The sequence below is a fragment of the Eurosta solidaginis genome, chromosome 4 (assembly GCF_040869045.1).
Source record: "Eurosta solidaginis isolate ZX-2024a chromosome 4, ASM4086904v1, whole genome shotgun sequence".
Lineage (NCBI taxonomy): Eukaryota > Metazoa > Arthropoda > Insecta > Diptera > Tephritidae > Eurosta > Eurosta solidaginis.
Window position 1 is genome coordinate 126,054,240 of NC_090322.1, and position 15,633 is coordinate 126,069,872.

General features: G+C 39.2%; 2 protein-coding genes across 21 annotated transcripts in view; both read left to right on the forward strand.

Moving 5' to 3' along the window:
• The window catches only part of LOC137250287 (signal recognition particle subunit SRP54-like), a 53,129-nt gene that overhangs the window by 31,582 nt on the left and 5,914 nt on the right, over positions 1-15,633 (forward strand). For 3 of the 5 annotated variants that reach the window (XM_067782814.1, XM_067782816.1, XM_067782815.1), the window contains one exon: positions 9,937-12,361. The exons of the other annotated variants lie outside the window; for them this stretch is intronic. In XM_067782814.1, coding sequence (XP_067638915.1) covers positions 10,020-12,140 — 2,121 coding nt within the window. In that variant the 5' untranslated portion in view covers positions 9,937-10,019 and the 3' untranslated portion in view covers positions 12,141-12,361. Of the gene's footprint in view, positions 1-9,936; positions 12,362-15,633 lie in introns of those variants that run through there. 5 annotated transcript variants of the gene reach the window in all.
• Positions 1-15,633, forward strand: part of LOC137250289 (protein THEM6) — a 39,775-nt gene that overhangs the window by 10,998 nt on the left and 13,144 nt on the right. The gene's annotated exons all lie outside the window — the stretch shown is intronic.

Sequence of the window (15,633 nt, forward strand, 5' to 3'; positions counted from 1 at the left end):
AAAACTCAGATTAAATATTTAGGAGTGGTAATAGATGATAGATTTACCTTTAAAAAACATCTAGACTACATCCTTGCAAAAGCAAAAAAAATGTTTTTTAGCTATGCAAACTTGCTAAGACGTCCAGCTGGCTTAAAAAACAATATTAAACTTAACATTTATAAACAAATAATTAGGCCTATATTATCGTACGCTCATCCCATTTGGTTTAATATTTCTTCCAGCCAAATGGAAAGGCTACGCGTATTTGAAAGGTATATGCTAAGAATATGTAGTGGAATCAATCGACACTCGTACTCGGGGGGTACATTCAGGAAAAGATTCTCAAATAAATATTTGTATAAAGCTTGCAAAATAGCGCGAATTGATAGCTTCTTGATCAAAACATCTGAACGCTTTGTTAACAACTTGTCATATGTAGATAATGAACTAATACAAAACTATGTACTGAAACAAAATGATATAGTATTACCACTAAGAGAAAAATACCTATCACCTTTGTATATAAAAATATTAAAACAAAACAACATTACATATCATAACAGCAAAGTTGTTTACTACCATAGGAGATACAATACGTATAATGTTAACCAGCAAAACCTTGTATATAATGTCGCACAATTTGTGGCAACAACACAATAACATAAATAAAATAGTCAATCACTAACAATTTTTACATTTATCAGCAGATAATGATATTTCTTTTTAGCCCTTTTTTGGAAAACATTAATTTTAAATTTACATAAGCTATGCTTTTATTGTACAAAATTAAGTCATTGTAATATACACAAAATAGTATGTAAAATTTTAAGCTCCTAGATAAATACTAAGGTATGTTAGGATAACACTAAACTATAAGCCTAAGAAAACTGTAAATATTATATTAGTTTGGGCAAATAAATAAACTTGAATAAACTTGAGCAATTTTGTTTTACGTCTTGTTATTTCATCATTAAAAGAAGAAAAGGTAAAAGGTGACGTGTTTTTTCTAGAATCCGGAAAAACAAGTACATCAGTTTCAAACATTTTTCTTCAAGTTATGACATGCGAGCTTTTATGAGGCAAACTCAGAAAGAGTTCAACAACATTTTTATTGGGTTTCGTGACCTTAACGAAAGATTCAAAACAATGGAGGCTCACTTTAAAAAATTGAAAGTGATATCTGAATCCCCAAAACGAAAGAAATGTATGCCCAACAATGACTCCAACTTGTCTTCGAGTCAGGGGCAAAGCTGTCCTCCTACGAATGTCCCTTCAACCGCGTTGACTAATACGAACAGGCTAACCAAAGACGTTATGAACAATGCAGCTCAGGAATCTCCACAAGAATCTACACAAGGTTGTGTCGAGACTTCCAGTGAGACGATCTATGGCAAATTAAACGATGCACGAACTAATAGTGGTACTTTTGCGGCTGTTTGTTCTACGTCACCAATGTTGATTTCGCTGGACTCCCCAATTCATCCTACACCTCCACCGGTATCTTTAGCTCCAACAATAACAGTTACCGATACTGGGGTTGTTGCTAGCGATACAAGTGTACCTGAAAAAAATAGTACGGGCTCGATAACCAACGCTATAACGGCCGCACCTTCCCAGCTCTCTGGTGCGCTATCCGCTACTCCTTCGCAGGTGACTGCCGTGCCACCTCGTAGGGCTGTATTTGTGTCCCGATTACACGCCTCGCTTACCGAAAATGACATTGCTCATTACGTTTGCTCTAAACTTGGTGTTGCACCCACTAGTAACATCAATGTGTATAAATTTAACTTTAAATATGAGAGAGACATCTCCTCATTTAAAATATCCCTTTCAGATGAATATTTCGATAAGGTACTTGATTCCTCTTTTTGGCCCAAGCATACTGTGGTTCACTTGTTCACGAGAAAGGCGAGGGCCGAACCTGTTTTATTACAGCCAAAAAACGGTATGACGAACACAGTAATAACAACACAAAGGTAATTGCTGATCTGTCCCGTCTTCTCATTAATTATCAAAATGTTCGTGGTTTACGATCAAAACTTGTTCCATTCTTCCTTAATTCTTTCAACTTTTCTGCACAAGTTGTAGCTTTTACGGAGACCTGGCTAAAGCCTGATAATTACAATTCTGAGGTTTTTTCAAATAAATATGCTGTTTATCGGCGTGATCGCATCTCTAGAGCGGGAGGTGTCCTTATTGCTGTTGAATCTAACCTATCGTCTGAGTTGATTTCGCTGGACAATATCTCTCATATCGAATTCATAGCAGTTAGGCTTTCATTCGGTAGCTATAGCGTAATTGTTTGCTGTTCGTATATACCACCTCGTTCGGATATGGATGTTTATGCTAGTCATAGCTCGGCCATCTGTGATTTGCATTCGCAGTTGGGAGATAACGATCGACTTGTTGTTGTTGGTGACTTTAACTTGCCAACAGTTAGTTGGGTTAATATAAGTGATTCAAACTTTTTAACTCCCACTGCTCAACATGAGTTTCTCAATTGCTTGTTAGACTCATCTCTTTTACAGATTAACAATGTTCCAAATAGTGGAAATAAAATGCTGGATTTAGTATTTGTGGATGGCTCGGTGGGTACTGCCCTTACGCAAATACCACCTTTATCCCTTCCAGAAGACCCTCTTCACCCTACGCTAGAGATATCACTTGATATCAGCCTACCCCGTAGGATTCAAGTACAGTCTCGTCCCCGATCTAGATGCTTCTACAAAGCGAATTTCATTATGCTCAATGACCTGTTGGCTTCTCATGATTGGTCGGATCTCTATGCTTGCACTGATGTCGATTCGGCTATCTCTATATTTTACAGTACGCTTGATAGCTTCTTTGATACCTGCATTCCTACTCGCTATACCCTATGTTCGAATAAGCCCCCTTGGTTTTCAAGGCAACTTATCAGACTTAATAACATCAAATCTAGGCTTTATAAGAGGTTCAAGAAATCTGGAGCATCTGCAGACCTCTCTAAATATCTAATAGCTCGTTCTAAATTTCACCGTCTTAATCAGCTTTGTTATAAAAATTACTTGAGTTGTTGTAAAGCCCAATTTTTTAGAAATCCCAAAAAGTTTTACAGTTTCGTAAATTCAAAGCGGAAAACTTCTGGGTATCCTTCCTCATTAACCTTTGGAGGTAAAAAAGCTTGCACTGATGACGACGTTGCTGAACTATTTTCTGAGTTCTTTAAGTCCACGTATTCATCGAGTGGTTTTCATTCTGGTCAATATCCCTATCGCTTAGATAGCTCGAATTACATTAGGAATCCTGCTATTGATGGTAATATTGTTCTTCAGAGTCTTCAATCTTTGAAGCCCACCTTTTCTCCGGGACCGGACGGTGTTCCTAGTTGCGTGCTTAGGTACTGCGCCGAAAACATGTATGAGCCTATTTTAAAATTATTTGAGCTATCTCTGGGATCTGCGTCATTCCCGGCACTTTGGAAACAGTCTTTTATTATACCCCTGCATAAAAAAGGTAGTAGGTCAAAAGTTGAAAACTACAGGGGTATTGCTAAACTTTCAGTCATTCCTAAAGTCTTTGAACAGATTGTCACCAATCAACTGCAATATCAGTGTTCTAGTCTTTTATCTCCATGTCAACACGGTTTTATTCGTCAAAGGTCTACCACTACAAATTTGCTTGTATTCACCTCTATTGTTATGGAAGGATTTTTAGCGAACAAGCAAACGGATGTCATCTACACGGACTTCAGCAAAGCATTTGATACCGTCAACCACGAGTTGCTTATTCATAAGCTTGATTTACTGGGATTTCCGTTTCACCTATTAATGTGGCTGAAAAGCTATCTTTCTAACCGGACCCAAAAAGTCCTGTTCAAGTGCAATCTGTCGGAATCGTTCGGAGTTTCCTCTGGCGTACCCCAGGGAAGTCATCTAGGCCCTTTGCTCTTTGCCCTTTTCATTAATGACTTGCCACAGACAATATTATATTCCCATACTATAATGTATGCGGATGATGTAAAACTTTGCTACACTTACTGTCCTACCGATTTGAGTTCCTTGGATCTTCTTCAGGCCGACTTGGACTCGTTCCAATGTTGGTGCACAACAAGTTTACTAGCTTTAAATTGCTCTAAATGTAAGCATATGACATTTCACCGAGTGAAGCCAGCATTGAAATCTTATGTAATAGATGGTACGCCTTTGGAGCGTATATCTATTGCAAATGATCTAGGTGTCCTTTTTGATCCGAAATTGAGTTTTAACATGCATATTTCATCTATAGCCAACAAAGCGTTGGGTTTACTTGGATTTGTTAAAAGATGGGCTAAAGAGTTCGATGATCCGTACCTCACTAAGGTTCTTTACACATCGCTGGTTCGTCCAACACTCGAGTATTGCTCATGCGTTTGGTCCCCTGTTTCTCAAAAGCATATAAAGCGTCTTGAGTCAGTTCAAAAGCAATTTTTGATATTTGCATTGCGCGGCCTTAATTGGGACTCAAGTCTCCACCTTCCTCCATACAGAAGTAGACTTCTTCTTATTAACTTACCCACTCTGGAAAATCGGAGAATATTACTGGGGGTATTGTTCATCCATAAGCTCATTATTGGAGAAATTGATTCCGCGGACCTCCTCAGCCGCTTGTTTTTTGCGGTTCCCCCTAGAGTATCCAGACACTACGTTCCTTTCTATTTACCACTTTGTCGACGAAACTTTGCTAAAAATAATCCTCTTCTTATCTGGTGCGCGCACTACAATGACTTGTATAGCTGCATCAGTCTTGAATGTACTTTTGCCACTATACGTAATGCAATACTTGCCTATCTAATTTAAGAGATACAAGCTAATTTAATTTGCCGGCATTTTATTCCTTCGATAAAACACAGGAACTATCTCGCTTAAGGATGGAGGAACATTTATCAACATGTATCATTAAGAAGGAACAAGACAGTACTGTGTTGATTGGAATCTGGTGCATTCCAACAACGTAAAAAACATGCTTTTTCATGAGTCACTGACCGGAATCGTATGCATTCCGGCAGTATAATCTTATGGGTCAGGCATCGAGCTGATTGGAATCCGGTGCATTCCAACAACACAGGTCATGTTACTTTTTTATGCCTTGTGATGGCGTATCCTCATTACACTACTCTTAGCACTGCCGGATTCCCATGACATGCTGATTGGAATCTTGTTGCATTCCAACAGGGAGATTGGAATCCACTGCATTCCGAAAACATGCTGAGCGGAATCTGATGCATTCCGCCAGTATAAGATTTCGGCATAAGATCTTATTTCTGCTCATATTTCTTATTATTATTATATTCTGAAATTAAATAGTAATGTTCATTAATATTTCTTTGTTTGTAATATAACATTGTTGAAAGCTCGATATATCTTAAATTTTATCTTTTGAGTTGTATATTTATATATCTTTTATATTATGCAGTCGACCATAGTTTGTCGTCGACTTTAAATAATAAATAAATAAATAAATAAATAAATAAATAACGACCTTTGATAAGTAGGTAAAATATATAAAAAAAAAAAATATGATTGAATGTTTCTTTTACTACATTTAGTTCGCCTATTTCGGTTTCTCAATGCAAGTGTTCTTCCCGCAGGTACCTTCGGTATTGATTTGTGTGTTCCATTCGTTCCACTAATGTTTGCCCGGCCTTCTGGCTTTGACTTTCGTGGTCTTTGTCGAGTCTCCTCCACCAGCACTCGCCCCCTCCCAATATGACTTCATCGACAATCTCCACCACAACGAATTTGTATAGAACCATGACCTTTCCAATTAAGACTTCACATATCAGTTCTCCCTGGACTTGGTTATACTCGCCAGTCACCTTACGCAATCTTGCTCCAGGTAATGGCCTTACTTTCCTGTTGACCAAATCAGATCGGATTAAGGAATGAGATGCGCCCGTATCTACAGTCAGTACACGTTCTTTGCCGTCCACATTTCCTCTGACGGTAAGACTGCTCGATTTTCTTCCGATTTGTGATACAGAGATAACGGGACATTCCACAGCTAGAGTTAGCTCTCGATCTTTACATCTCACTCGCTCTTGCTCATCTCCTCCAGCTTTGTTCTTAATACCACCCATGCTGTTGAAACCACTAGGATCAAGATCGCAATGACGTAAAATGTGACCTGGCTTACCGCATTTGAAGCATTTGATAACTTTTTCACTCCGCTTTTGCGATCCTTTCACCCAGTCTGGCCTTTCTACCTCCACACGGCGTGCTTTGAAAGCTGGCTTACACAGAAGCGATGCTGTTTCCTGAATCAGAGCATGTGATACAGTTTCTGTGAATGTAGGTTTTGGGTTTGCGTATGTCGCTCGCTTCGTTTCGATATCCCTTATTCCATTAATAAAGCTCTGGATTTTTACCCTTTCGGTGTATTCCACGGGTGCGTCCGCATTCGCTAAATGTGCCAGCCTTTCAACATCCAACGCAAACTCTTGCAATGTTTCACCAGGGCCCTGGAAGCGGTTCAGTAACTCCATTTGGTATATCTGTCTCCTATGCTGGATTCCGTATCGCCTCTCCAGTGCGCCCATCAATGCTTCATAAGTTTTCCGTTCGTACTGTAGGATGGTCTATAAGATATCAGCTGCAGGCCCTTTCAATTCCAAGAACAGTGCAGCAACTTTATTATCCGCATTCCAGTTGTTCACTGCTGACGTCTTCTCAAATTGAAGCTTAAATACCTGGAAAGGAACAGAGTCGTCAAAAGATGGAATTTTTACCTTTTGATTACTCGCTGAAACTGTTGGGCGATTTAAGTGCAACTGCTCCATACGACTTCTGCCTAAAATTGACCGATTTTTGCATCCTGCGCTTCCAGCTTTGATGTTACCCTTGCTTCCTGTGCTTCGAACTGCGAAGACATTTGTGCGACCATTTGTTCTTCCATCTTGGATGTTATGCGTGTCTCCTGCGATTCCAGTTGAGATTTAATACGTGTCTGATTCCAGTTGGAATGCCATATTTGTGATGACATCTCTGTTATGCACGTTTCCTGGGTTTCCATTTTTGTCGATATCTGTGATAGTCTCGCCGCTTGCGACTGGACTCGGACTTCCATTCTTCTCTTCAAATTTTATTAATGTCTCGTCCCCATAAAGATGAAAGACATAATCGTGCACATTAATTCCTTGCGCCTCCATTACCTCGTAGCCGTGCTTGAAGTTCGATCTTATTGCCGGTTGTATTCAATCCACGGTTCTCCAACTTCTTTTTCAGTTGCTCGATCCTTAATTCACTTAACTTTGCCATGTCGAAGTTGTATTCAAAATCTTCGGAATTTATTCAACAATCCCACTTCTGACACCAATTGTAACGAATTTAGGTAAAGTCCGCTTATTCCAAACCTTCTGCTAACGTTCGAATCGCTAAACTGTTGAATAAATAGCTCCAATATTCAATGCAAAATAGTCTTTATTAGCACTTCACAATAACACTTATACTTCACAACCAATAGCGTGCTTAAATCAAACTGAATAGTCATGCCTCAGCTTGCGCTGCTTTTATGCTCTCGGCTTCCTCGTTCACCCATTTCTCCTAAGGTCTAGTAATTCCGCGAACTTCATGCTTGGTTACCAGCCATATACATGTAAGTTATCACACCTGTAATCCCAACACTAACTAATGGCGCACCCTTTACTCACGTTGCCGTGCATGTGACTTCTTCATTGCCCCAAATAGCACTTTCGCTGACTCACAGTACACGCGCAAGCGATCGGTAACACAATACAACCAATAAGGCGTGAGAAGTGCAGCATAAGCAGTATTGGCCTATACGCGCAACTCATCGATTGTGAAATGTCGGTTGGTGGTGGGATCTGCAACGTAGGCATAAGTAAGTTAGACTTAAAAGTTAGTTGGTAACAACGAGTGCACCAGGGCATTTTTTAAGGATTTTTCACTAGGTGGCCAAAAGAAAAATATCTCCTCGAACATCCCCCCACACCGATACTCTACCGACATACATGCGCGAGTCTGAAAAGATTATATGCTGACTCGGAACCTACTGTAGTATAAAAGAAACGCGTAGAACGGGAACCAGTTGGAAGTAAGAAGGACGAAAAGAAAAGTTTTCCGAGTCTTCTTAATAGGCGATTTTATGATATTTATACACGTGAACGAGGAAGATTGGTTTGGAGCAAATTAAAGCACTTCTTCTACATGTAGTGTTAGTGTAGCAATTTTATGCATTTAATGCAAACGATGTTTTTTTTTTGTAACGTCGATTTTGAGAAGACTCGTATTTTATTTGATATCTGAATCAACGCGCCTTTTCAACATATGAAATGTGCAGCCAACGACTGTACCCTGCTAGACATGACTGACCATACCGGTCAGCTTTTGAATATTGCCATTAAGAACATGATGGTAAATCATGATGTAAATAGCAGCCATGTCAGTCAGTTGATCAGTCAATTGACTGTCAGGTGTCTAGCAGGGTATTGTATCGTATTGTGTTGCAGTCAGCTGTTTACATGCTTCGTTGTGTCAATTCAGTTTACTGACGTTTATTTATTGTTGACTCTCGTTTGTTAAATTTTCGTCATTCAGTTACTTGCTACTTGCAAAGAAATTGAGAAACTGCAATGAGATGTCGACTCTTGATAAGTGGTTAAAAAAAGTTGATTTGAAGACCTCGACGAATCAAGATCAAAACAAAGGAAATAATGACCTGAAGAGAGTAAGTATATATTTCACTGATACATTTTTTTGACACCTGTAATTCACCGATAAAGCAAATTGTCTGTTTTCGTATGTGTTTAGGACGATTCCAAAAAAGCTATAAAAGCGAATAACGACGATGGAGACAGTTCTCCTCAATTTAAAGAGAATGAAATTATCGGTGAGTATTTACGAATCTTGCTCATTGAAAATGAATGTATTATATGAGCCGTTATTTTTGAAAGTGGCACAAGTCCAATTGTTCACGTATCGAGATATTGAAGGTTTTGCGTTTGGACTAATTCAAAAATATTGTTAACGGTTAATAAATATGAGTTTTGCTCTTTACATTGTAGATATGTTAAATATATATCACAAAAAATTGTAATTGTCTAGTTTAATGCCCTAATCCAAAACCAAAATAGGTCTCAAAAATTGGAAAAAATAGAAAAAGCGTGTTTGAAGAATAGAGTAAACCCGAAAAACGTCCTTATGCAGTTCATAGCGAAAAGTAGCAAAGGACTGTGCGACCTAGAATAATATGAAGAAAATTTGGGAAAAGTTTGGTCGGTGAATTCGACCTCCACTTGTAAAGACAGCGCATTTATTGTTTAAACTTTAAGCTTGAATAACTTTTTTAATTTTGAGTAATTTGAAAAATGGCAAACGGAAAATTGTCTTAGAATTTTGAAAACTACAAACTCCTAAAATATTGGTTGTTGATTGTGGGACACCCTGTATGTACATGGAAAATCACAGTATGAAAAGAAAACTCATCATATTGCAATTTTTAAATCAAAAAAATCAAAATAAAAAAATATTGAATAAATATTATTGTATCATATTTTCAGTAAATATTTGATTATTTTCCCTTATATTGCCGATCTCTAGCTGTGACTGTAGGTGGCAAACACATGAGACAAATCGTTATTACTGCGCTAGGGTCTGTTGATGTATTCTTTTTATTTAACATGGTAGATTATTGTTGTGAAACTGCAAGCTGCAAGACAGGAGAATTTTTCTGCCACAAAAAATAAAACTCACATCATGCGCTACATCTGTACGTTCTCCCTTTTTTAAAAAACCTTTTTCTGCATTTTCTCTGAATTTTTTGAACTAAGTTCGGACTGGAGCAGCTTAGCTAGACACTGACTACTATTTTATTTCAAAACTTTTTTGACTTAAAAATTTTTTATTCTGTATTTATGTTAATGTTGCCAGGAGAATAGTGGAATGGGAAAAATTACTTTAGGTTTATTGTATATTTTTTCAGTTGATGTTGATGATGAAGCACCAGGGACATCAAAAACGACATCCGGCACGTGGTATAAAGGCTACAAATTAGACCTGTCATGGATGTTGCAAAACTATGGATTTCTTCGAAAAACAATCCAACTTGATGGAAAAAGAAATCGACCATTTATTTGCTGTTCAATCTGCAGAGAATTCAAAACTGAAGCCGCCAAAGTATCTAAAGGAGGAACAGTTCCTCTTGCTGAAGGAATTCGAGTTGATGGGGAACAAAAATTGAAGAGAATTGTTGATCACATTGAGTCCAGTGTCCACTCCGTTGCAGCAGAAGCTCAAAAGTCGACTGAATTATGGAAGCAACAGTCCGAAAAACATCCATGGGTAAATACTCTGAAAAAACATCGTGCGGGAGTAGTAAATGATCTAATTTCATTATGCCTGGATGTCTACAATGATTCTTTGTTGGAAACACCCACAGCTCGATCGTGGCCCGCTCGTTCGCTTGCAACAATACGCGCAAAATCAATACAAACACAACTAAACGATGCAAATGACTGGGATATTCAACTTGACGATTTTCAACCTACCACATCAAGTCTTCATTATAGAGATCCTGTGGTTTATGCTGAAATGCTTCACATCGTGGGAGAGTTGGAGATGAAAAAAATTGGAGAAACTCTCAAATCTGCTATTTGCGTGTCTTTACAAATTGATGGGAGTGTTGATCGTCAGAACAAAGACATGAAGTATATCGTCGCAAGGTACGTGACCAAGGAAAATCCAACAGTCGTCGAAAATCTCTTCATCGGAGCGAGGCAACCAGAAAAGACAGGTGCTGAAGGATTACTTGAAGCTACAGTTACGTCGTGTGAGGCAACTAACGTTCCAACTGATGCATTAGTGGGAGTTACGACTGATGGTGAAGCTGCTAATACAGGATCTGGAGGGGGCCTGTGGAAACTTCTCGAAGATCACTTGGGACACAAACTGATGACAGTTTGGTGTTTCTGTCATAGATCTGACCTTGCGATGGAATCAGCGCTTGCAACGGTTCCTGAAATGAAACTTTGGCTGAGCAATACCACAGCTGTGGCCAAATATTTTCGTACATCACCTTCGAAACTGAAGGAAATGCAAAAATTTTGCCCAGAATATCGTTCATTCCCAGGTTACTTTGAAGTAAGATTTGCCGAACATGTCAATAATTTGATCACTGCAGTTTTACACAATTTACCGGGATGTTTTAAGTACTGGCGACATTTCTCAAAAACTCCAAGTTCACTGATAGACAAGAATGTAGCAGTTGGTATGCTTAATACTTGGAGCAAATCGGAATTTCAACAACTTCTCCATACATGCTTAATGGCAGATGTTTTATTGATCATGAAAGATTTGCAAAAAAATCTCCAGAAAGGGCGTTTGATTCTGCCCGATGTTTTAACTTTGAAACAAAACGCTCTCAGAAAGTTGAAACTCATGCTCCAGGGTCCATATCCAGGTGGACAGGAAGAGAAGTTTCCTTTACACCAAAAAAATTTACAAGAAAACACTCACAATGAAGAAAACGACAGGAAAAGACGGAAAGTATCGCATTCTCTCGTCACAACAGGCACCCGATCATGGACGGCACTCCGAGTCGAAATAATATCAGCGTTCATCAATTTTCTTGACATCCGGCTCAACATTGAAGAAAATGAGCTGATCAAAAGATTTTCTACATTTCTAATGGCGAAAACCACAGCAGAAATGATTCAAGAGGGTCGATTCTTGGTCGAAACCATTTTTGGCGAAGAAAAAGTTTCCGACTTTTCATCAAATGTTTGCGATTGTTGGCCAGCAATCCAAGAAATCAGAGATCTTGATACTTCAGACGAAGGTGCAAAAATGTCGCATAAGCTGCTTCGACTGATACCAGTGACATGTGGGTTTTTGCAGAAACTGTTGTGCGCTTTACTGGTCACTTCACCTCACTCCATGATTGTTGAGAAAGTGATTTCTCATTATAATCAAATTAAATCAAACCACCGACTGTCAACTTCAGATGAGACCATGAACTCGAGAATGTTTGTGGCACTGAATGGAGTAGGTACAGCTTTATATGATCCCAGGCCAGCTGTATGGGAGTTCCTTCGCAAGAAAGAGAGGCGTTACCGAGAACCTGATCTCACCTTGTACTCCGACAGGGATTTCGTTCGGAAGTTTTTTCGTAAAGATGGCAGTTTGTGATTTTATAATCTTATCATTTAATAGACGAATTGTCATTTTTATTATACCACATCGAAGTATTGTAGCAGATATCTACCAAAATAAGTAGTTTGTATGAAAACTTTGAACTCCTAAATATTTTAATATAAATACGTGTATAAGACTGAAAAATTCTCCTATATGTGATGAAATGTATTTCAAATTTGTTTAACGTGCAATGTGAATTTAAGCACTTTTTTGTTATTGTTATATTCATTTATTAATTACATTCTTTGTGTATCAATAAATAAGAAAAAATAAATTGGGTCCTGTTTTTTGAGATTTTGGTGCATTTTTGGTCCAAAAAAAGAAACATGCTGTGGCAACCGTGGTTGTGACTCACTCATACCAAAACATTTGCAATAAAACAAGTAATCACAGGAATAGTTATTTTTCATATCCAGCTTATTATATACTTGCCCAAACATTTTTTATTATATGCTGACAAAAATCCTCGAGCACGTGCAGAATTTTTAGAATTTATATATGTCACGGAAGTCGTGAGTACCTATGTTCTTTTCCATCTAAATCCTCATTGACAGTATATTTGATGAACTATCATTCATTCGTTGATAAATTTCTTCGATTAGCACCAAAAAACTTCATTAGAATTAGCAAGTTATATATTTTTTGACATTTTGGGGAAATCATGTATGTTCAGAAAATTTCTGACATTATTTCAATTAGGTGTTGTTCACGCATTTTCGAAATTTAGTTGTGGCCAGATTATGATTACTACGTGGCCACGGCGGACTACTACGTGGCCATTTGGCCACGTTCGTATTACTTAAAAAATGCCCTGGAGTGCACAATAACTCAATCTCAGTATCAACTAAATTTGTGTATTTCCTTTGGTCGGTGAACAGTGAGTTCACCGCAACTTTAATTTTTTAACAGTTCCCCTTTTGAGAACTGTAAGTGGCGCCCGAGACAGCGGGTGCAAAGTGGACAAAAAGTGTTTAAGTGTTTAGTTGAGAATAGACAAAAAATTAAACCCCCAATAAACTAAGTGAACTATTCAAAAAAAAAAAAATTTCAAAAAAGCGTTTAAGTGGAGAAAAAAAAAGGGCAAAGAAATTAAAAGCCCAGTAATTAAGTGAACTATTTTAGAAAAAAGGGAGAAAAGCTCTTCAAGAAGAGAAATATAAAAAAGCAAATAGTTGTAATCCAATGAGAAACTGGCTTTTACATCAGGAAGTCACTAACGGAGACGAATGGAGCTATCAATGCCATTCTCCCCCAACTGAAGAAAATGGACCAAAGGCTCAAAAGTGTCGAGTCGAAAAATAACGATGAGTCTTTGTCAGGGCTCAGTAGTAATCTGGAGAGGCTAGAAGCCCAAGTAGAGGAAGTGCGCAGGCAGGCATTGGATAGCAGGCCAGAACCGGCTGTAGAACCGCTAGTTAGTCCTCGGACGGAGGTCGAGCTAGCGGAGGTGGCTAAGCTGCCGGACTGCGTAAAAGAGTTGCAGGTATTCGAAGGATCACGGGAGCACTACGGCTCCTGGGTCCATAGTGTAGAACAGGTAATAAAGGATTACGAAATAGTGCGGCATTAGCCGATTTACGCAGCAATCTTGAGGCACATTAGGGGGAAGATTAGGGACGCAGCAGACTCTGCATTACTTGCGCACAATATACTAGATTCCGACTGGGGTAAAAAAAAAAAATAAATGTAAGGCGCGATAAACTCCGAAGAGATCTAAGGCCGAGCTTCTCTTCCAATTTGTGTCGTGCTCCTCTTGATTTTTCCCTACAAATTGGCCGGACGGGACTTATATGTTTTATGCCGACCCCGAACGGCATCTGCAAGGCAGATGAGTTTTCACTGAGAGCTTTTCATGGCAGAAATACAATCGGGGCGCTTGCCAGACACTGCCGAGGGGCGACCCCGCTTAGAAAAATTTTCTTCTAATTGAAAAATCTTATTTCTAAAATTTTGATATTGCTTTGCCCGGGAGTTGAACCCAGGGCATACGGTGTGATAGGCGGAGCACGCTACCATCACACCACGGTGGCCGCCAACTGGGTAGGGTAAAGGAAACTGGGGTAGGGTAAAGGAAATTCTTTCCCTGCATTACGCTGATATAAGGGATATAGAAACGTTTGAGCAGCAATTGACGTTAATGCCACAAGGGCGTCAGAAGATGTCCGACTTTTATGCGCAGGTTCAAAAACAACTGTCTCTAATTATTAATACTATAAAGGCCGAAAGGTATGCACACGGGGAAACAGTAGAGGCATTGGCATAGGCACATCGTCGAAGAGCATTAGATGTCTTCATTAGGGGCCTAAACGGGGATCTACCTGCCCTTCTCCTAGTTCAGAACTTGAAAACACTACCTGAAGCATATTCGGCATGTCTGAAAATTTTAAATGTAGACCGCAGAAACTCTATTTACCGCCCACCCTTCCACAGCGATAATAGAAATTTTAATGACAACTAACCTTCGGCCCCAAAATTTTTTAAAAAGAATTATTCCAACCACGACCAGGGTTATCCCGCTCAAAGAAATTCAGTTCAACCAAATGACAACCGCGTGTGGCAGAATGGCAACTAACAAAGGCCAACCTAGACCTTCCTACTCAGGATCAGCGCAAACCCGAATAAGCAATCAGTCTACCCAAAATTGGAGAAGCAACAGCACCCCATTGGCGGTGGTAAGAGCAGAAGCAGAACCATCAACTCAAACCCGCCAGACAGGCGGAACTCGATTTTCAAGATATGACAGCGCCAAGAGGGGTACAAGCTCCCCAGGATATTCAGACAGAAACCCTAGCAAGCAGCAGAAACTTTTCCATCTAGTACCGGTTGATGAAGAAGAAATCGAAACCAACAAAGAACAAACCACGGGGGACCAAGTAAATTTTACCATGGGAGCCTCGTGTCCGGCGTACCTTATCTAGAGTACGCAACGCAGGATTTAGGTATTTCAGAATTTCTGGTGGATACAAGGGCGAACAAAAATTATATAAGCGAACGCGTAGCTCAAAATACTACGCCAGTAGAAAAACCGTTTAAGGTAACTTCCGCAGGAGGAACTATAAAAGTAGACAGGAAAATATGCGGACATTTTTTTAAATTCGTAAGCATAGATATTCCAACCACATTTTTTGTTCTTCCAGGGCTTAGATCATTCGATGGGATAATAGGGGATGACACGCTGTCGGAAATTAAAGCAGTCCTAGACAGGGAGCTCAACACTCTCATTTTAAAACCAGATATTGTGCTGCCCCTTAAGCGGAAGGAGGTGCAGCAGGTCAACAGCATTACCTTAAACATTCCTTTCGGCAATGATATCACCAACCTTACAAAAAATGAAATCTACGAGATCCTACATCGATAGGAAAATTTATTCGGCCCAGTTGACCGAGGCATGGAAATCCAAACCAATGTCCAGGCAGAAATCAGAACCACAACCGAAAACCCCATTTACACTAAAAGCTACCCCTACCCCGTTAATATGCGCGAGGAG